Source organism: Prionailurus bengalensis, chromosome A1 (genome assembly GCF_016509475.1).
Source record: "Prionailurus bengalensis isolate Pbe53 chromosome A1, Fcat_Pben_1.1_paternal_pri, whole genome shotgun sequence".
Taxonomy (NCBI): domain Eukaryota; kingdom Metazoa; phylum Chordata; class Mammalia; order Carnivora; family Felidae; genus Prionailurus; species Prionailurus bengalensis.
The window spans coordinates 16,306,173-16,328,719 of NC_057343.1; the positions used below are offsets into that span (position 1 = coordinate 16,306,173).

The following is a 22,547-nucleotide window of genomic DNA, read 5'->3' on the forward strand; positions in this document are numbered from 1 at the left end:
CTGTGCAGGAATGCTTGAGGAAGAAATGAGATCCTGAACACAAAGGACAAATATCTGGTATCCACTTTTACTCACGAATCAGAATTTCTTTTTCTTCATTTGTCATTCCCTTAAAGGCATCATTGGTTGGGACAAATAAGGTCCAATCCCCAGGTTGTGTCAGGAGCTCTTTCAGGTCTGCGGCTTCAAGTAGGCTGAGGAAAATGCTAAGCAGGAAAGATATGTATATTTATTCTGTTAGATTTAGATTTAGGTATGCTCACCCACAATGCATGGAATAAAAGAGCATCCATATATTCTGGAAAGCATGAGAAAATGTTCATACATTTTCATAGTTCAGATGCAGTTTACCTGTTAAGAAAGTTTAATCAGGGGGAAATTATTTAAATATACATATGGTTTTTAAAATTTCCTAAACTCGGGGAGTGCCTGAGTGGCTCAGTCAGTTAAGCATCCAATTTTGGTTCAGGTCATGATCTCACAGTTCGTGGGTTTGAGCCCCATGTCAGGCTCTGTGCTGACAGTGCAGAGCCTGGAATCTTTTTCGAGTTCTGTGTCTCCCTCTCTCTCTCCCCCTCCCCTATTCATGTTCTCTTTCTCTCTCCCTCTCTCTCTCTCAAAAATGCATAAACATTAAAAAAATTTTTGTTTAATTTCCTAAACGTGGTTTTTATCCTATAAAACTTAATAAGGTCACACTTTATAACAAAAAGAAGCGTGTAGTTTTCATTTAAAATTCTACAAACTAGTCTTGGCTAGTATATAATGTCATTTTTAAAAATTAAATATTTAATGTTTATTAATAAAATACTAATGAAATATGTATTATTTTAATTATTAATAATTATTAATGATTTTAACATTTAAAAACTTGGGGCGCCTGGGTGGCTCAGTTGGTTAAGCAGACAACTTCGGCTCAGGTCATGATCTCGCGGTCCGTGAGTTTGAGCCCCGCATCAGGCTCTGGGCTGACAGCTCAGAGCCTGGAGCCTGTTTCAGATTCTGTGTCTCCCTCTCTCTCTGACCCTCCCCCGTTCATGCTCTGTCTCTCTCTGTCTCAAAAATAAATAAATGTTAAAAAAATTAAAAAAAACATTAAAAAACTTAAATACAAAAAAATTTGCAAGGAATAAGTCCATCTATTAACTTATTTCACTCACCAAATCATATTATGGTGAACTAGGAAGTAAAATAGTGTTAACATATTTCAGTTTTGAAAACATTTGCATGGACTTCTTACTGTAAATTCTACGTTCAGTATTATTGAATACTGAATGCCTTTTGGAATACTATGAAACAAAACTATGTTAATAGTTCTTGCTCTCTCTCTCTTGTGTGTGTGTGTGTGTGTGTGTGTGTGTGGATAAATGAAACTAATAGGCTTACCTAAAGCGTTTATCTTGTTTTAGTTTTTCATGGAGGGATTTCTCTGCTGGTTTGATGATCTCTCGGAATATGTGAATGGCACCATTTCTTCCTTGTTTGCTTCCTCTCACCATGCATGAATTTTCAATGCAGACAGCCTAGCAAAAAAAAAAAAAAAGAAAGACACAGCTGTGTATGTCCTTAATCGAGATGTCCTAAGTGGAAGTAGTTGCATAGTTGAGTTTCTGGAATGACTCTTCTAAGAGGTCTTCTGACCTCTGTGACTGGAAGAAACAGCATCTCAATTCTGTTTTTATGGTCTGGTACAATCTGATCTCACACTTCTTATTCGGTCAGTTACTAGCTAGGCTACTCTATGTATCATCATCAGGAAATAACAAAAATTCACCAGGAAATGGTTTCATCAGGAAGTAACAAAAATTCCATAGAATTCCATGCCTACATCTTTCATCATTCCTCTCCAGGTTCTAACCATTCTTCCACACCCCCTTTAAGAAACTTTTGCCCTTTAACTCTTTAGGACCTTCTTTATTCCTGACTTCAGTGCCTTTTGTGATCTTCACAAATATTTATTATATTTTCCTGACTGCGAGTCCCTATCAATTTATTTTGTAGTGTTTTTGAACAAATATATGTATATGCAGCCCATTTTCTGCAGCCTGTAAAATGTGTGTCATGGAATTGTGGAGCCATAGTGAGCAGCTGCTGTGCGCCCTATCAGGTAATGCTTGACTTCCTATGAAACCTTTGAGCTGTAGATGCATTTGTTACCTGGACAGAAATTGAACAGCACTGCTAGTTGAATTGTAATCTTCATTAGTAATACTTTCTAGAAATTTTCCCTCAGAAAAAATATGTCAGAGCCATTTTATAGACATCAGAGATCTTTATGTGTCTATAAAAAATTACCTTGTAAACTGCACAAGACTTCATAAATCAAAAGCTTGCTTTAGAGAACTTTTAGTGATTTCTAGAATTGAAATAATAAATGCCTTAGAACATAAAGTTATTTATAATGAAACAAACTCAAATTATCTGATTTATTATTACATTGCACTTTTTGTGTCCTTTCTTCACAGTCTTTTCATACATTACTCAGTTCCCTGATCCTCCTCTGAATATTTACTATTATAAAACCACATTAATAAAGTTCTAGAAACTTTCATTATAACTCCATTCTTAGACAAGGACATGTCATTTGACATTTAGGCCAATGTGGATGTCTTATATTTTCCTGATTTACTTACTGTTCGATAGACAAAGACTCTGAGCTGTTTGCCTCCAATGGTTTCAAGTTTTTGTCCATTGTAAAGCTCATTAAGCCCAACTTTTACTTTCAGTATGTGATTCTGAAGAATTAATTTAAGAAGCCGCTGATCCATGCTCAGAGTATCATCTATAAATAAATTCACGAGGACAAGGATTAATTAGAAAGCATTAAAATTCCTCCTGGTAAGAAAAAATCATGAAAATGGGAAATCCCTAATACTACCCATATTGTGGATTCTGCGCTCAAAACGTATATGAGTCAACTAAATGCTCAAGTATATGAATTCTATGCACCAATTAGGAACTCTGAGATATTCCATCAAATGAGTATAACATCATTCGGAGGAGTCCAAACGATGGACTCCATCTCTATAAGGGCTACATAGTGTTGTGTGGTCATTGGCAAAAGTTAAGCTCTAATATTGGCCAAGATTTTTTCTGAGAATTTGATATACATTAATCACATGAAATACTATGGATGAATCATTTATAAATTTATATTTACCTCTGAAGAGAAAATCAAAATACATACACTCTCTTAAATGTGGGTTAATGTCAACACATGTGGATATAGCTATTACATAGAGGAATAATAGTATTTCTAGGAATTTGAATTTTTTGTTAATAACACTATGTACCACAATTTAGCATTTCAAAAAATATTTTAAAAATAATGCTTGTTTTTTAACTACTCAGTTTTGCCTTATAATTTAAATACATCTTTATGAAATCACTTTTCTGGAAAAAGTGGCAGGTTGCATTAATCTAAACACCATCCTTGATTAGCAGCTCTTAGATAAAATACTTATAATTATAGTTTGCATCATAATATGAAAGTGATAATAAATAGTCTCTTGCTTTTATTTATTTATAATTTGACACCTCACATCAAATTTTGAGATGGAAAATATACTTATTTTTTCTTAAATATTATGTTGGTGTTAAATAAACAAATCAGATTTATTTTTCTTAAGATCTATTAATACATACCTTAAGTGTGCTGGAAACATGATTAGAGTCATAGAATAACTGAACATCCTTTATCAAAAACTTTCACTCCCTGTAGGCTATTATCTATTCTAATGAAATGTTTTGAAATGAAGGACATTTTAACAGAGACGACATAGTGTTAATGATGTGTAGTCAATAAAGTAATAATCAGCACCTTGTAGAATGTCTGTTATTCCTTAACGCAGACAATCATGGTGAAGAAAAATAGTGTGTGAAGGTTGGTGGGGGGTGGTGGGAGAGTAGGAATGACAGTATCCAGTACATACCTGAAAACGCATTATTCACAGGGGCCAGCAAAGTATATTCTCCATCTGGCCGCAAAGCAGATGCCAAGCCTAGTTGGGCCACGAGGTCTGTGAAAGTGGTTTGCTGATTTCCAGCCAGCTCAATAACTTGTTTAGCTGTAAAGGAAACCATCACCATCCCAACAACGTCATCGTTGTTATTATCATCATTCGGAAGTCAGTAAATCAATTCTTGGCTGTTTTCTATAAGCTATTTACTGCAATCACAATGTGATAAGATAGTCTGCCCTTCCCTAGTAATAGTTCCAGATTCCCTTTTTTGGGGTTGATACAGAAAATTTCGAAAAGAAAATATCTTTCTGGCTTCTTACTTTTCATTGTCTTCAATTCTCTATTCCTCATCTTCCTCCTCTCTCTGCTGTTGTGAATGCCATAGTTCTTTCATTTATCCAAAGCTGACCATTTGGTTATATCTTTCCCTCTGTTTTCAGGAAAAACCATGGTACTTTGAGAACCTTGATAAATTATGAAGTGTTAGAAACTCTGGAAAGCTGATGTTCCATGCATGGAATGCCTGTGATTAACAAGCTACCTATTTTAGTACTCAGTTCACTATTTTGTATCTGTGCTTCACATACCATTCCTTATACTACACATTCATTTTTCATAGACTTATTCTTGAGGCATCATAATTGGTAAACAGTAGTAGGTAGAAGAATATGAAACTGTTGCTCACCAGAATCAGGAATTAGGACCTGATCAATCAAATGGATAACACCATTATTTGTCACGATATCTTTTTTGTTCACCATTTTGATTCCATTTACTGTTATACTGTCACCGTCACATCCTATCTCAATGGTGTTTCCTTCCAGAGTCTCAAAGACTGCTCCTCCCATAATTGCCTCAGAACACTGGAGGGTGTTCAAAAGGTGGTACTTCATGAGGGCTGGAGAATAAATTAAAAACAGCAAGTTTTTAGATCAAGAGAAACTGCACTTAACCCTTAAAAGATGTGTTTCACTGTGGAACTAATTATTCCTAAAAAATAAAATACATATAAGACCTAAGTATTGGCTGAAGATTTTTAAGTTCTCTTTATGTTCTAGGAAAGCTTCTTCCATTAACTATACAATAGAAATAGCTCAGCTCAGTAGGAAGAAGAGATCAGTTGTGTGAAATGATTTGTGTAGCACTAGAAAACGTGTTAGAGAAACTTTTCACTGTCATAAGAAAGTAATTTCTGATGTGAAAAAAAAGAAGAGTTGCTCCTTTCAAAAGGCCTGTATTTATTTGTGATAACTGTTCCTAAGTGCCCAAGCAACCTCTTGCCTTAGCCACTCATAACAGAATGTCTACATATAATTTGTAAAGACATTAGTAGCGGAAGATTAGTAGGGTAAGACAAATCATTCCCTAAAGAAAACATCTGGAGAATAGACAAAATGAAGATGATTTCTTGGAAGATACCTGAAGGAATTTTAATGCCTCAACTGGATTTTATCCATATCTGCATCATCCAAGTTTTTCATTTTAAATCATTCAAAATATATTTTGGGAGAGGCTAAGTTAAATGTACTACTCACAATGTAAAATCTATTTGAAAATAGAAAGGGAGATTAGAAAGAAGGCAAATTCTGTGTATCAAATAAGTAATGGCCAAAGAGAACCATGAAGTTTTCTCAACTCAATGATATCTTTTAGCATAAATTTAAAATGAAAAGCATTGCATAATACATATATGATATTAAAATTTGATGATCTAATATTTATTTTCAACAATGGCTAAATCCTTTTTAATGCCTGCTATTTATTTACTTGAAAGCAGTACAAAAGGAATGTGATCTTTAGGATATTCTTATCTTTTAAATTCATTATTTAATTACTCTGCCTACTCTTTCAAGGGCTTTGTTTTCTTTTAAGATTTTTAGAGTCCACCTTAAGAACAAAAGTTTGTCTTTGCCTTTGCTTATAAAAGCTGATAATCTTGGCATGACTTAATCTTTTTTTTTTCTCTTTTCTTCTTGGAATTCTGGGAGGGTTCTCAAAGAGGAGGAAATTTTTAGTACCTTCAGAAGCCACTTTGTCTCCCATGATCCTTTCTAGGACGCCTCGTGGAAGCTTCTCAAAAGCCTCATTGGTGGGAGCAAAGAGAGTGAAGTGACCATCTCTTCCAAGGGCCTCCAGAATATCAGATGTGATAGCAGCTGCCTGAAACACAAATATGCTTTTTAGAGGCTTGCACACTGCAAATCCAAAGGCAAATGACAACACACTTCACCTAGGCTGATGCAGGGAGCTGATTGTATAGAAAACTATAGAAGTTTGTTCTTGCTAGATCTTTAAAACATTTTTTGACACAACCAACTATGTCCTTTCCAACTTTTTTTGTAATAATGGGAATTCTGCCCATGCTTGTTTGACTGTAGCAATATCCAGCAGTACATGTAACTGAGATGGACACATACTAAATACACCAAATACACTATGGGCACATAACTAACCATTCTTTATCTGTCATGTCCAAATAAATATGATTATGTCATAGGAGATGATTTCTTCCGTGTAAAATAAAAGTCTTTTCATTTCAAGAAACACATTTGTTATATTTCTGCCAGAGTTTTAAAATAGCATTTTATGGGGCGCCTGGGTGGTGCAGTCGGTTAAGCGTCCGACTTCAGCCAGGTCACGATCTCGTGGTCCGTGAGTTCGAGCCCCGCGTCAGGCTCTGGGCTGATGGCTCAGAGCCTGGAGCCTGTTTCCGATTCTGTGTCTCCCTCTCTCTCTGCCCCTCCCCCGTTCATGCTCTGTCTCTCTCTGTCCCAATAAATAAATAAATAAACGTTGAAAAATAAAATAAAATAAAATAAAATAAAATAAAATAAAATAGCATTTTATGGTTAGACTCTGAGAGAGAAAGGAGATGTTTCAATGGTCCGAGGCAATCTGCTGTTATTTCTTCTACTTACTCTAAAAGATGAGAGTTCATCTTCTGCTTCAATGAAGTCTTGAATTGAGGTACCAATTTGCGTAAGGACACGATCAATGACATGTACAACACCATTTGTTGCAATCTGGTTCCCATGGATGATTCGAGCGCAGTTAACAGTGACAACCTATGATTATTTGGGAAAATCCAAGTGCAGAAATCAGAGCCATCCATTGACCACTGAGACTGCAAGGCCATTATTTTTCATTTCTGCTGGTAAATGTAACATGAAGGAACCGACATTCTAAATGTAAATGTTGAGGATGAAGACATATATTGTTCTGTCTAAAAAAGAAACTAAGAGGAAATAGGACCAGTTGAAAACCCTATCCAGTTACACTCAACAAATCTAGAAACTAAGGCAAAAAAAGCATTTTTTTTCATTTGAGTTATTGCTTTTTTTCCTTCTCTTCCCTTTATAGACATAGTCATAAACTATTTCAAATGCAGATCAATGGGTTACATTAAAAAAAATTCTACTGGTCCTAAAATAAGTTCTGAGAGAAAGAAATAATTATTGAACAAATATAATCAGTTCTATTGCAGTGATTTCCTAATTATTGCCTCATTGTTGACCCTTTTCATCCCTGGAAATTTGTTGAAAGAGCCCTATGACTCTGCTGGAAGTTTCCCACAAAGACTCTTCTCTAAATACACAAGAACATAAATCAGTACAGTAGGTAGAGGATGAATAAAGGAATACTCATTCTGTGATTACTCTTTGATAAACTCTTATTTACTATTTTTTCTTAGGTTGTTATTTTTAAAACACATCAACTAGTAAAATCTCCTTTATTAAGAACATCTAAGTCTGCTATCAGTCAACTGTGAATTTAATTTCTTCCTCACAATCACTCTCTAGTAGAAATCAGCCACTGAATTAGAAATTTACATGCTATAAATGTTGGGAAAAGGCATAATATAACAGTCACTAACATTTTACTGTTTCTGTGAACATTATAAAAAGGTATAGAAAAAATTAAGGGTGCTATTACTCAGAAATGTACTTTTTATTAAGGAAACTTACCCCATTAGGATAATGGTTAATGAAAAGTCCCAAATTGTTATACATTGAGGGAATAATCATGCCATTTTTTAAGTCCTTGGTCAACATTCTGTTATTAACCATGTGGCTATGTAAAGCATTCAATAATTCAACATTTACATTGCTCTCCAAACCTCTACGGATATCCTAGGAAAAATTGAAATAGTAGAAGTTTATTTTATTGAGGTTCATCATTAAAATACTTATAATCACACTATTTCTTACTCTCTTGTTACTTTCTTATTGCATTTCCCAGATGATCAAATCAAATCAACATAATTAAAATTATATTATTTCAATTGATTAAGTAATTTTGTAAATTCAGGTACTGAGTTAAGGCTCCTGAATCTGATAGAGTGCTTGGACATTTATAGTAACAAAAAAATTTTTTAAATAAAGATATTGATGGAGAGACAAACTTGATGTAAATTAAAGGCTTAGGGCAATATGAAATTACCAGACATTTGAAATATTTTAAATGGTAAACAAAACAAAACAAAAATGGCATTATATTTTTGTACAACATTTCAATTTTAATGAGGATGTTATGTTTATTTCATATCAAATTCAAGAATTCAACCATACTGTACCTTTTTAAAATCCAATATATATCCTATATATGTGTAACATATGTATATCCTATATTACATGATACTGTATATGGCTCTAATGGGAAAGTCTCTATCTTTAAGGTACTTATGATATAGGGGCAGTTAAAAATAAACATAGTAAGGGGCGCCTGCCTCAGTTGGTTAAGCGTCTGACTTCAGCTCAGGTCATGATCTCATGGTTAGTGGGTTCGAGCCCCACATTGGGCTCTGCGCTGACAGCTCAGAGCCTGGAGCCCGCTTACGATTCTGTGTCTCCCTCTCTCTCTGCCCTTCCCCCACTCACACTCTGTCTCCCTCTGTCTCTTGAAAATAAATAAATGTTAAAAAAAATAAACATAGTAATATAAAGAATAGAAGGAGAAAAAATGCTGCTAGGGGTCAAATGAGGAAGAGCAGCTATTCAAGGCTTGGTAATAGATCTTGAAGGGTAGACAGGGTAAGAATGGTGGTGATCATTCTAAGTCCAGTTGCTGACACAGGGTAAAAGTTGGGAGAGCAGATGTTGTCCAGTTTGGTTAGCACATACTTTTATCTTTCTTAGATAATATTAAGAAAGAATTTTAGAAAAGTATGTGGGACAATAATGTGGAAGACTTTAATGCCTGACTAAAGTATAAACTAAACTGGCAACAAAGGGCCACTGAAGATTTTGTGGCATTGGAATATAATGTTTAAACTGGTCTTTAGGAAGGTTAATATAGTGATAATGCATAGCAAAAAGGAGGTATCAATTAGGAGGATGAAACTTGAGATATAGGTAACTAATAATAGTTTGTAAGAATTAGAACAGAAATAAGATGACTAACAATTTTCAAGCCTGAATACTAAGATTGATACTCCCAATTATGGGGGGGGAGACTGGGGGAAGCCAGAAGAAAAGCAAATGTTTATGTGAAGAAAGAAAATAGCATTCTCTTAGATACCTTTTTGTTTAAAGATGCAGCAGTGTATCTAAGGGGAGATATTAAAATGGACATTAGAAATACTCTCCTGGATTTCCAAGGAGAGCACCTACAGAAACAGATTTCATGGTTATACACGCTAAAGTCATAGTTGAAGTCATCAGAAGTATATATAAAGAACAGAGTCTAATTCCTAGTAGAGACTTTAATAAGACCCATTCTTAAGGAAGGAAGAAGAGGAGTCAGCAAAAATAACCAGAAGGGTGGTTAAGAGATGAGGTCAAAGACAACCAGAAGAGAGAGTTCCATATCGCAAGCAATTAAACATACAGTTAATGTAGCAAGATAATATCTAGAGGAATCTGCCCAAGTTTTACTAAATATTTGACTGTAGTGGTAATTATCAATTCAACTTCATATCAAATAGAAAGTAGAAATATATTTCTATACTAATTTTACAGATTAGAAATTTAGTGTATTATAAAGCAGATTATGCACAAAAAATGTGAAAATCAAATTCATTATTTACAATATTTAATTTAAATATTCCTACACATATATACATATGTCAATGTCTGAACAGCCATCTATATTTACATATAATTAAAAGTAATTAATTGCATCTCTAGAATATGCCTTTATAATAAATTTTAAATTCCACTAGGCTTCTTTTTTTTTTTTTTTTTTTTTTTTTTTTTTTTTTTTAAATTTTTTTTTTCAACGTTTTTTATTTATTTTTGGGACAAAGAGAGACAGAGCATGAACGGGGGAGGGGCAGAGAGAGAGGGGGACACAGAATCGGAAACAGGCTCCAGGCTCCGAGCCATCAGCCCAGAGCCCGACGCGGGGCTCGAACTCCCGGACCGCGAGATCGTGACCTGGCTGAAGTCGGACGCTTAACCGACTGCGCCACCCAGGCGCCCCTCCACTAGGCTTCTTAACTTACTGTTCTATTAGATATGTCATCTAAAACTCAATAAATCTCTTCCCATCAAAAAAGAAAGAGGATAGGAGTAAAATAGAATAATGACAAACACCAGTTCAGTCTACCCTTGGTTTTCCCTTTCTTAATTGGTCTATGAACCTACTGGGTAAGTTATTCCACTTATGGATGTATTAAAATACTTTACTCCTTACATTTAGTAACTCATCCTTTTATGTATCCTCATGTATCTATTATAAAAAGATATAAAATTTCTATTAATTGCCAAGTTAATAAATCCATTCAAATGCAATGACTACAATAAAAGTAATTGTATTAATAAAAATAGTGAATTACAGAATCCAAGTTGTCCCAAGCCTCATTACTCGGTGCAAAATAAGTAAATGATCCCTTTCCTTCAATCTCTTCCCTCAGTCTTGAGACATCAGAATAGCGTTGTGTTGTGGTGGCTCCCACGATGCCCAGAGTGCCGTAAACATGGTCAATAGGCATAACTGAAATAATCAAGAAATCAAGGTCTTAGAATAATATTTCAAGAATATTGTTTCACACTCATTTGAACTTTATACTAAGTTCCTCAATACACTTAACTGAAAATTTTAGCAATAAAATTCTCTGCATGAATGATCAGTTTTATACAAAGATTGTCACTGGAGTGCTAGATGATAAAACACCACTGAAAACTATTATTTCATATATCTTTCATGTTGAGGGAAAATGAATTTTAAATTATCATCTTGATATAACACTTACTCTATGTAGGTTTGACTCCTCTTATGTCAATAATAGTTCAATTATAAGTATCAATAAATATTTCTGATTCACTGAACAGAAGAATATGCTCTTCACTTCTCACTAAAAGAATGGCCAAAGGTAATATTTTCTTTTATGTTGGCTTAAGGCTCTTAAATGGTATAATATTGTTAGGTATTGGGTTATTAATTTTTATAGATTTGGATTTCTAAAAGAAATACGTAGACCTGCTTCTTTTCAGCATAATTTCAGGAAGGAAATAGATGGAAGTATCTAACACTTCCAGAGTATTTTTCCTGAACTTCAGAAGAAATATTAATATATGAATATCAACCTGAAAGTTGGTACAGCCTATTTATTCATTTTTTGACCCTATCTTATTTGAATAATACCATAGGAGAAGTGGTTATTACATTTGTGAATATATCAAGACTGGGTGACACAATTAATAATCAAATTATAAAATCAGAATTTAAAAGACCCCAAAAGGATGAGGAAAATGAGTCAAGATTAACAAGTTAAATGTAACAGAGTTCCATGTATATCTTTACGCCCAAGCTGAAAATATAAATCCTAGAAAAAGAGCTGACTTGATAGTATTCATAGTCAGGCAAGACTTGAAGTTGAAAAACAAATCCTAGAGAAATACCCAACTCGATAGAAAGAACTGTAATCAATTTTTAACTGATCATAAATTCATTAGGAGCTGATGATAGCATGTGGTTACCAATGATAGTAACCAAAGTTCAGGGGCCCCCAAAAGTGAAGAATTTGTCTTGATGATATTCTCTCAGATGCTGGGACCCACATAGATCGCAGACACCAGTCTGGGATCAGATTCAGAAAAAAGATGACTGGACTAGAGGCTTTTTATGTGTTGGTGACCATGATGGTGACAGCTCCAAAGTTTATGTTATATTAGAAGAACTGGGGATGCTTAGCCCAGAGAAGAGAAGAGTCTGTTGGGGAAAGGAGGATAGTGGAGGAAGTATGTGATGATTGGTATTAAATATATGAATGTTTTTTCAAAGTTGTTTCAAAGAGGAAATAGATTAACTTTTTTCTCCAGTTGGCAGTTATAGGAAACCAGCTTTCAATATGAGGGATGTTATAAGATCAGAGCTGTTCAATTAGAGATTATGCCTTTGCAACTAGTCCACTCCATGTTTGTAAACAAATTCAAAGACAAGGATTTTGTAGAGAGGATTTTCATTCTTGAAGGAAAATTGAACTAATTTGAAGTTACGACCAAGCTCCTATTGTCTGGTCCAACATTCAATGCATGAGCAGTAGGTTTTAATACTTTCTCACCATGACAAATTCATGATTAACACAAAGATATTGGTGGTTTATCTTGGATTTATTATGGTGCTAAATACATACACATACACACACACGCACATGCACTCATACACAAAATTGGGTTCTCTACAGGCTAAGCTACCTCAAATCTCTTTCTTCACACAAGACAAGCTCCTCATTTATTTCAGTAATTGAAATTTTACCTGCTGGGCAGCCTTTCATTCCTTCCATCCTCATATAACCAGGGCAACATTCATATAACACTGTCCTGTAGGTCAGAAGAAAATTAACATTAAAATGGGGAACTACATAGAATTCATTTTGTTATAATCTTAGCAGAAACATACCACTTACTGTGATGATTTTTGAGACTCTAGAATTGTTTATTTCCTGGTATCAAGTTATTTACATTACTTTGATTTCTCTATACAACGTCATGGCATTATAGAAAAGTTCCAGGATCTTGAGGCAGAAAAATGGGGTTTATGGTTCCCAGTTCTATACTTGGTGGATGTGTGACTTTGAGCAAGTAATTTAACAAATTCAAGTGTCAGTTTCTCCAACTATTTAACATGGATATAGTATCCCTGACACCTACTCACAAGCTAGTTGTGAGTCTCGAATAAAATGATGCGTTGGGAATCATTTCGTAAACTATAAATGGTCAGAAATGTTTATTAGTATAAGGTTATTAGAAACTAGAAACATCAGGAAATATATTAACCCCTTTCAATCAATGAAAGCTATTCTACTGCTAACTAAAATAATGCTATTTTACATTTGAATTGCCAGTAATTAGTTTGATCATACTAAATACAGTCCTTAATTTATTTAATCCAATGTATTGTATTGTTTTCAAAGACAATACAATATTCAAGAAAATGCTATTCTGTTCATAGTTAACAAAGTGTATTAAATTATATAAGGCATAATTAAGGCAACAAACCAGAAAATTCAGCAAAGATGTATCCAAATCAACTTTGTATAAATTACTATATTTTGTGGGAAAATAGTAACCTGAAATCACCTATCTAATTTCTTTTATTTTTTTACTTTATTAAAAATATTATCCTGATCTTCATTTTATCAAATTCCATTTGACATTTTCTGGTGTTCTTCAGATTCTAGCATAGGTAATATATTTTTTAAAATATTTTTATTTATTGTTATTTTTGAGAGAGAGTAAGAAACAGAGCACGAGTGGGGGAGGAGCAGAGAGAGAGGGAGAGAGAATCGGAAGCAGGCTCCAGGCTCTGTGAGCTGTGAGCACCGAGCGGACATGGGGCTTGAACTCACGAACCATGAGATTATGAACTGAGCCAAAGTCAGACACTCAACTGACTGAGCCACCCAGGCACCCAGTAATATTTTTAATTAAAATTTTACATAATTCTCTGTTTCCTCTCTATAGAAATATGAAGGTGAATGCACAAAACAAAAATTGGAAATGGGGGAATATTATCACTGAAGAGGAGATATAGACCATTTTGTAATTTTTAATTGATAAATTCCATGTCATGCAATTTAAAATAATTACTTATAAGCTGGTTATCTTGCAATTTAGCAATTAAGCATGTATTAACTAGTTCAGATATTTTATTTTGGCTTTTTTCTAGTTGTGATAATTGTACTCAAGAAGTATGAGTAAATGAAACAATATATTTAAGAGAAAGGTCATATTTTCTTAGAATGATAGAAATTACAATAAAAGAAAAAAGGAGAATATTAATGATATAAGAAATTATCTTATATAGCTTAAAAAGTAAATAAGCTTTTCAAATTGAAGCCAGGTCCATTAAGTGATTATCCATGATTTGTGGCCCTGTTTGTCATCTTAGAATCCTATTTCTCAGGGGCGCCTGGGTGGCTCAGTCGGTTAAGCGTCCGACTTCAGCTCAGGTCACGATCTCTCGGTTCGTGAGTTCAAGCCCCGCATCGGGCTCTGGGCTGATGGCTCAGAGCCTGGAGCCTGCTTCCGATTCTGTGTCTCCCTCTCTCTCTGCCCCTCCCCCGTTCATGCTCTGTCTCTCTCTGTCCCAAAAATAAATAAACGTTGAAAAAATTTATTAAAAAAAAAAAGAATCCTATTTCTCTATTTTCTTGATGTCAATTTAAAAAGTACAATGTAACATTATTTATTCATACCCATATATACAGTAAAATATGAAACACGAATGAAAGAAATGTTTCTGGCATGGAATATCAACTAAAGATAGTTGACAGATAAGACATGGACAAATTTAAGTGGGGAATGCCAATTTCAAATTGTTCTCCAATTTCAAAATAATTTCAAGAATAGTTGGTATTAGAAACATATGGAAACTATATGGGAACCTTAGGCAAGTCCTAGCATGGCCTCTGAAATAATTTATTCACTAACATCCCCATATAAATAAATTTGAATACTTGGATGCCAAAGGACTGATTCAGAATGTTTCCACGTTAGCTTTAGCATATATTATACATGATTAAAAAACTGAGACACGTATTTATTGGTCCAATATTGATAGTACAGGACTTGACGTAAAATAGTGAATAGAAGAGGAAATTGTTAAAGTAACAAAAATTTCTATAACACTTGCTAATACGAACCAAAGATAAGCCTTACCTTAGACAGTTCACCAGATGGAACAAAATTCCAAAATAATCAGTTGCAATTTAAACTGATAGTTGAACAATATGGTTATGTGAGTTGATATTTTAAAAACAAAAAAGTAGGTTTTTTCAGGAGATCATTTATTCTATACAAAACTTAAATCTCTCACATGGTTGGTAGAATGAAACAAGAGTAAAAAAGAATCATAACTGTGCACATCTCTGAAAGTGGAAAATCTATCCTCATTTTCTGAATAGTGTCTAAAAATCTCATGAAAATGGAAGCTGAAAGGAAGACTACAAAACACTATGTTATTCAGCCAATATATGTTATGGAAAATATCTTAAACTTGGGAAATTCATGTTTATCATTAGACCTGCCCAATTATTTCCTTCAAATCTGCAAAGCAACTGTTCAACGAGAAGACAAGCATTTCTGTCAACTGATACAAAGAGTCCTAAAGATGCCTCTGGAAATTTTAGCAGCTGCAAGCAGATGGCAAAACAGACATTCCTCTTGTCAATGTTATTGATTTATTTGATTATTTGAAACTAGCAGCTAGCATTTATATTTATTTCAGAGCACAAATGTAAATGTGGTTGTGAAAATGAAGCTACTTGGGGGAAAAAAGCTAATATAGTATAACAAAGGACACACTGTTATGTTTCTGATAAAAAGCCAGGCTTTGAAACAGGATTTTCTTTTTTTTTTTTAATGGAGAGCAAGAAAGAATGTTGGCATGACCTTTGCACAAGCCTTGGCATCTCTAACCGTTTAGATGGTTAAAGTGAGATTACATCATACTTTCCTAACTTTCAGGAAGAATGCAGTAAAGATATCCCCTGAATATTTCAGACAGCAGGTCCTTTCTTATGTAGTTGGTGTGCATTCCAAATATGCCTCATGGTAACCAAGAATGTGAACAAAGGAAGGAGAATCCAGAGTTTTGGAGTTCCCAGCTAGGGCCCAGCCTGCATTATGGCCAAGATCATTGCAATCACTGACTTGCATTGTAATTGTGTGAATGACTCACAAATCTAGCAGATGTCTGCAAACAAGTAGGAATTAGATCCAGGCCAAAAAGTAACTCTATCAAATCAGTTGAAACTGTATTAAGCAAATGAATAGGAAGAGGCAGCAAACTCCTGTGGTGTCCTAGACTTAGTTACCATGGGGAAGTAGAGTCCAGCTAAGGTTATATACATTGAATATGTGATTTTTATCTGGAAATAAAGATAATGTTATGTATTTTAGGTAGGGATCTGGTTACAACCCCTTTTCCCACCCACATATATCCATTTGTTAAAGCACTTTACACTTAAGGACAATCGATATTGTGAGTTACTTAGCGATTTCACAATCATCAAATCATTCTACCCACCCCCCACCCCCAGAAACTCTGTAAGTATTTAGTATTTGTGCCAATACTATTAAGTTAGGAAGAAGTTTTTAACAATCCCCCAATCTTCCACCTAAAGTTTAATGATGATCTACTAAGCAGGTTCTCATTCAGATATTTAATTCTCAAGGCATCCTTCATCAAGAGTGGAGTCCAAATTAATAGGAAGCACTCTTTTCTTGATCGGGAATGGTATCACTAATCTTTGTGATACAGCAACTTGCTCTTTCTATGACTCAGCTCCTTCCTTTTAAAATGAAGAATCAGACCACTTGAGTAACTCTCAACTTGTATATATGCTCAGGATTGTATTTTCCTACCAAGGTTTATTGATAGATTAAACCACTATGCATGTTTATCAAGTAATAAAAAATATTTTCTTCTAAGTAAAGAGTGATTGTCTTTTTGGCTATGGAAATAGTAAATACAATGATGGGCTTTATCACCTTTGTGGACCTCTGGGGATCTGGCAGTGTGGGATGGAATAATTGGATTAAATGAAGAGACGAAACTTAAGTTCTTTCCAACTTCGAGTGTTGATGAAAACTTTGAGGTAAACTGGAGTAATTCAGATAATTTCCAAGTGATTGTAGGGAAACATTAATTAGTGCTTCAAAAATCCTGATATTTTAGATCAGTTTGTTTTTCTGGCCCATTTTTTTTTTTTTTTTTTATAAAATGAGGAAACTGAGGAAACCATTTTTATAAAGTGAGGCATAGAGGTTAAGTGTCTTGCCTAAAAAAGAGGGCCAAACCAGGGTAGAAACGCCATAGTCTCCTACTGATTCCATACCAAATTACATGGAATGTGATTGCCATCGACCTCTTTTGGACCTCTGTGACACATAGATTCAAGGCTCATGAGAGGTGCACTAGCAGAGGGAGAAATGCAGGGAGAATTCCTTTATTCACCTTTATGATATATATATTTTTTGTTTTTAAAGCTTTCAATTTGGGAGAATATTTTCAAGAAAAATGATGCATGTGTCCAAGGAAAGGCGTAGTGTTGCTTTGGGGACTGGGACATTAAGGAAAAGATGAGACTTACGTTTTCTTTCCACAGATGGCACCTTGGTACCAGTTCCTACAAGTGCTGAAGTATTTCTTTTTGGTGCCTAAAATCTGTTGAAGGGCACAGACATTTGGGCTGGAAGACAGAGGGAAGCAAAGAGAGTTAGTGTCCTAATGACAACCAGTGTTTCATACCTTCAGGTCAGATGATTCAGAAAAAAAGTTAACATGTGGACTCAATTTTCAAAGATGTGATTCTAGTCTTGCAAAAATCTACTTCTTGATTCAATCATACTGAATCATTAGAAAAACTAAATTCTATGGGAGAGAAAAAAGAGAAAGGAAATTATACATCCTTGAGAGAACACCAGCATTTCAAAAGTTAATTTAGTAGGAATATTCAAGCAGCATTAAGTTCAACTTAGTTTTGTTGTCATGTGTGTCTTATTATTTCTAGTAGTAAGATAATCTACTGACCCTTCCTAAATCAAGCATGTGCTCATTTGGGATTCTAATCTGGAACAATGGACTCCGGAACAGTGAGGAATCAGAAAGCAAAGAGACAAGTTTTCCTATGTCAAAAAACACCGCATTCTGTCATTTTCTAGGTGAGTAATCACAGAAGTAAATAAGTATTAAAATTAACTTGAATAATATGGCTGCACAAAGGAAAATCTATTTCTTTGAGTGGAAATAGATCAGAACATCCTGTGCCAGAATTTTAAGTGTTTTTCTCTCATAAAGAGATGGAAGTTTTATTTGCACTGTAAAGCAAAGGAACATTTGAGCATTGTGAAAATCTCTCTGAGACATTAGAAGAGTGCCAAGATCCATTTAAAAAAAAATTATAAATGGTTGGTTAAGTTACTAAATTATGCCTGGTAACTTTAAAAATGCTAAGTTGTAGTTGGATTGATTCCAAGAAATATGTTACTTTTGCAAATTTTACAGAATGCAGAATTTAAAAGAATTCTTAAATGCTTTAAAATATTTAAAGAACTAGTTCTATTACTCATTATTTTATTTTCATACATAATTTAAATGAAAATTTCCTTAACATTATGTGAGATATTTCAAAGATAACTTACTTAATGAGAACCCTAACCATATATATTTTTAATTTTGGAAACCTCATTTCAGGTTTTTGGAAGGAAATAAAAATACAAATAAATAAAATAATAAATAAATGTCCTGTTAAATGTTGTCAATTAGATTAAAATTATGTAATGCTTCATAAAAAGCAATTACATGAAAATTACCTTGACAGAAATTTTTAAAGTTGAAAACACATTTATAAATCACAGAATACTCATTTTTATTGTTACTTTTTAGTAAATAAAAAAAAAACCTGAGGCATATATAAGGAACTTTATGTATACTTACACATAAAACAAGCTAAGAAAAAAAAATTATAAAAATGAACTACTGACTTACCCCTGATCCCGGCCCCTGATTCGGCTATGAGCCAAGATCTTGTCATAATGGCCATTGGCATTTGCAGAGTTAACAACAACCAGCAAGAGTAGAGAAAATATGGGTAAGAAAGGAATCATCTTTAGTCTCTCCGTTACAGTTAGTCCACGAAGAGAACTGGCAGTGGGCTTTGGAGAGCTCAGAGTTTATATACATGTCAGAGTCGTGGGAGGGAGCACTGTATAACCTGGGAATCTGAGCTCTCTCCAAAAAACATCAGCAACTTCAATTTGGCAGCTAAAATGCACTTTTGTTATGTTTACTGAACACATCAAGCATCTTTTACTTCTCATTCTGAAGAAGACATCTATTTTTATTTTTAAATAATTTATATTTCCCCTTAATAGCTGACTCCTTGCATGTTCATATTTCAGTTTTATTCTTTTGTAAGTTGGAGGGGTTTATGGAAAATGCTTTTGTCTGGGTTTTAAGGAATATTCTGCCATTCATCCCTTTCAGAGTATATGTCCCTGTGCTCAATGAGATCATTGTTTGATCTTATCACATCTTATCACATTTAGTTCACATCAGAACTGAAAGGTTATTATTTTTCACCAGGAACAAATGTAGATGTAAGTTTGATAATTTTAAGGCAGTAATGGCTGTTGATCAAAAACAGATGTTGGATAGATTTAAAACTTGTACAAAATATGAAATAAGAATTCTGATTGCTGACGCAACACGGAGAAGAGACTACATTTTCCTTGCAATCCTACTAAACTGCGAGATACCTCCCACTTCGCTTATTTTTTAAAATATCAAGGAATGGATAGAGTTAACATAAATCTACTTCTGGCAAGTTTTCCTAACTCTTGAAACGAAGCAGAAAAGAAAAACATTTGTGCTTTATTGTTTCTTCGTTACATACTTCACACGATGATGAACTTGTCTAGGTCGTGCATCTGATAGCCACTGGATGAAAGCAACCCCTGTTGGAAACAAATATTACTAATCTAGCTGTAATAGATTAAACACATATAAGAAACAAAAGTATTGCCAGAATTATTCTTCTGATTTTACCGAGAGTAACTGAAGTCTCTTAATGTTACACGATGCGATTCCTATCCAAGAGAATATGCGTTCTCATCCCTCCACACATGATACGTCAAATGTTCAGAACCCTGGATAAAAGAAACCTGAATGTCAGATGTCAGCAATAAGCTGAAATGATAACCTACAATAAGACTCCTTGAATAAGTAAGTTTCACACTCTCCTAAAGTAAAAGTGTAATTCCAGTACCTCTTGTTGCAAAATTTTCCCTCTGTGATAGCACATCAGTATTGTTTCCCACAGGCAATATGGAGAAATTTTGTACTAACCATGTTTTCCAATTGGAAGGGCTTTTGGGGGAGGTTGGTTGGGCCTGAGAGGATTCCAGGTATCAGGAGAGTTACATTAAGCTTGCTATAGAATTTTGCTTTGAGGCACTAAAATAATTCTGTAACTGGCTGCTAGTTTACTAAGAAAGCATACAATTAGACAATACATTCTGAAATATGATGCAGAGACCTGTTTGAAAATCTTGGTATGAGGTATAGAAAATGAAACAGCAATTCAAAAGGAGATCTGGAGAAAAGAGGGCATCAAAATATAAATTAAATTCTGTCCCTGGCCCCTTGTGGGAAGAAAATTAATCTAACATTTATATTTCTCTGAGTGAAATTATTTTAACTTCATCTCTATGTTACTGGTTTGCTTTATATAATAGGTTTCTATTATTCTCTTGTTGTGTAAATTGGTATGTGGTCAGTAATTATTTATTGAGTAGGATCGGAAGACTTTTATGGAAATAAGGTCTTCTTAATGCCAGTAAATTAGCTGCTGGAATATTGTTGGTAACATAGTTATATAAAAATCTTCAATTCTAGACTGGTTCGACATTATAATGTAGATTACTCATCTTCTAAGGCATAATAATGGAATTTTGGAATTATAGAAGGGTAAGTCAAACTTATAAACAAATCTCTCCAACATCACCATTATGAGTAGTCATTCATTCTTTACTGGGATGCTCACTGCTGTTAATGCAACCCTTTTCCTCTTAGACAGCTGTAACCATTTATAAGCTTTTCTGTAATGAAGCTGAAATCCGCTTAAATCCAATGGAGTTCGACTGGAGAGGAAGGAGTGAGGTATTGGGAGAAAGAGTTATAGACTTGGATAATATGTATCAGGGGTAAAAGAGCTCTTTAAATACAGTCCAGAATGATGACAGACTTGATTATGAGTACGGGGTGCAGGCAAAATAAAAAATTTCCTGTCACGTTACCTCCTTTCTTAGTAGTGCCTGTGGTACATTGAAAAAATATTGATAATTTTTAAGAACAGTTTTGACCTACTTGTTCCTTGTTACCATTTTTTTATTCATTCCTAGTTTTATCCATTGGAATAAATGGCTTCCATTCACCTGGATTCCTTCTGTGGTCTAAATGGACAAAGAATTGCATTCATATTTCAAAAAAGGACTGCACCTTTCTGACGGAGACACAGGTTTCCTTTTTATAAAACATGTGATATATGCTCATACACTAAAAAGTTTCTTAAATCTTTCTTTTCAGAGTTTCAAGTAACAGAGTCTTAATCCATCCTGGGCATCATACGGGAACTTGTATAAGTCCCATGGAAGTCAACAAATGCTACCCCTCAGCAAATATTTACACTCAGGATAAGTAATACCATCAAGGACAATCTTGAAAATGAGGGCCAGACTGCATATAAACTACATGTAAATTTAGAGGGTGGAGAGGCTTCCAAAAGAAGGAAACCCTTAGTGTAAATATAAAAACATGAGAGTACTGCAACTGAAAAAGCCAAGCTCAGCTCGGGAGTGTGATACTAATGATATTATGGAGTAGTAGAAAGTCAAGCAACTGTTTTAGCCAGGATCCTAGCTTCTGGTAGACAAATTGAACCGTAGTCCCTATCTGACAGTGCTGGGTAGGCTGAGGGAAGGAAAACAGTTTCAGAGAATGGGAGAAAAGATAGTCTAAGGTGTGGAAAAGAGAAAAATCTCTCTTGTCTGAGCGTTCAGCAGGGTCAATGTCTCTCTCATTCTTTCTCTCCACACAGGGCCCTTATTCTTTTGCTTCATGAAAGGATCCTGCCTCTGGGTTGGCTACGTAATTTTATTAGTAGTTTGTAGGAGGGCTGAAATCTTGGCAATTGAATCTAATTTTCAGGGTTGCAAAGTCTGACCTGGAAATGTAAGTCATTAATGAAATGGAAGTGGCTTATTATGCAACCAAAGAAAAATAATGTGTCTGAAAGATAGAGTCATTTGTTTCTAGCTATCAGGTTGCTAATTTATGGGCAGTTTTCGAATTATCTAGTGGATCTTTGCAGCAAGCCTTGTAGCCTCTGGAGACTGTGAAATCATCGTGATAGTATGCCTACTCTTGCTAGCATGTAACCAGTATGGCCCACACACTGTAGGGTTGAGATTGCCTATGGATTCAACAAACCTGGATACCCAAGCCTAGAGTAGATTTTTTAGAAGACATTTCCTTGGTTTGGAATCATCCAGAGTAGTTATTTGCCTCAAATTATGTATAAACTCCTGCTTTTTTTTTTTTTCAACGTTTATTTATTTTGGGGACAGAGAGAGACAGAGC

At 34.5% G+C, this 22,547-nt stretch overlaps 1 protein-coding gene across 8 annotated transcripts in view; it reads right to left on the minus strand.

Moving 5' to 3' along the window:
• The window catches only part of POSTN (periostin), a 36,229-nt gene extending 17,075 nt beyond the window's left edge, over positions 1–19,154 (minus strand). For 4 of the 8 annotated variants that reach the window (XM_043577669.1, XM_043577650.1, XM_043577659.1 and 1 more), the window contains exons 1-12: positions 18,897–19,115; positions 17,500–17,598; positions 12,660–12,724; positions 10,738–10,895; positions 7,928–8,092; positions 6,881–7,027; positions 5,981–6,122; positions 4,648–4,860; positions 3,933–4,067; positions 2,634–2,782; positions 1,387–1,523; positions 76–206 (exon numbers count right to left, since the gene is read on the minus strand). In XM_043577669.1, the coding sequence (XP_043433604.1) occupies positions 76–206; positions 1,387–1,523; positions 2,634–2,782; positions 3,933–4,067; positions 4,648–4,860; positions 5,981–6,122; positions 6,881–7,027; positions 7,928–8,092; positions 10,738–10,895; positions 12,660–12,724; positions 17,500–17,598; positions 18,897–19,015 (1,660 nt within the window). In that variant the 5' untranslated portion in view covers positions 19,016–19,115. Of the gene's footprint in view, positions 1–75; positions 207–1,386; positions 1,524–2,633; positions 2,783–3,932; positions 4,068–4,647; positions 4,861–5,980; positions 6,123–6,880; positions 7,028–7,927; positions 8,093–10,737; positions 10,896–12,659; positions 12,725–17,499; positions 17,599–18,896 lie in introns of all 8 variants that reach the window. The other 4 variants (XM_043577643.1, XM_043577621.1, XM_043577628.1 and 1 more) reach the window with 2 other exon arrangements.
• Positions 19,155–22,547: the final 3,393 nt, after the last annotated feature.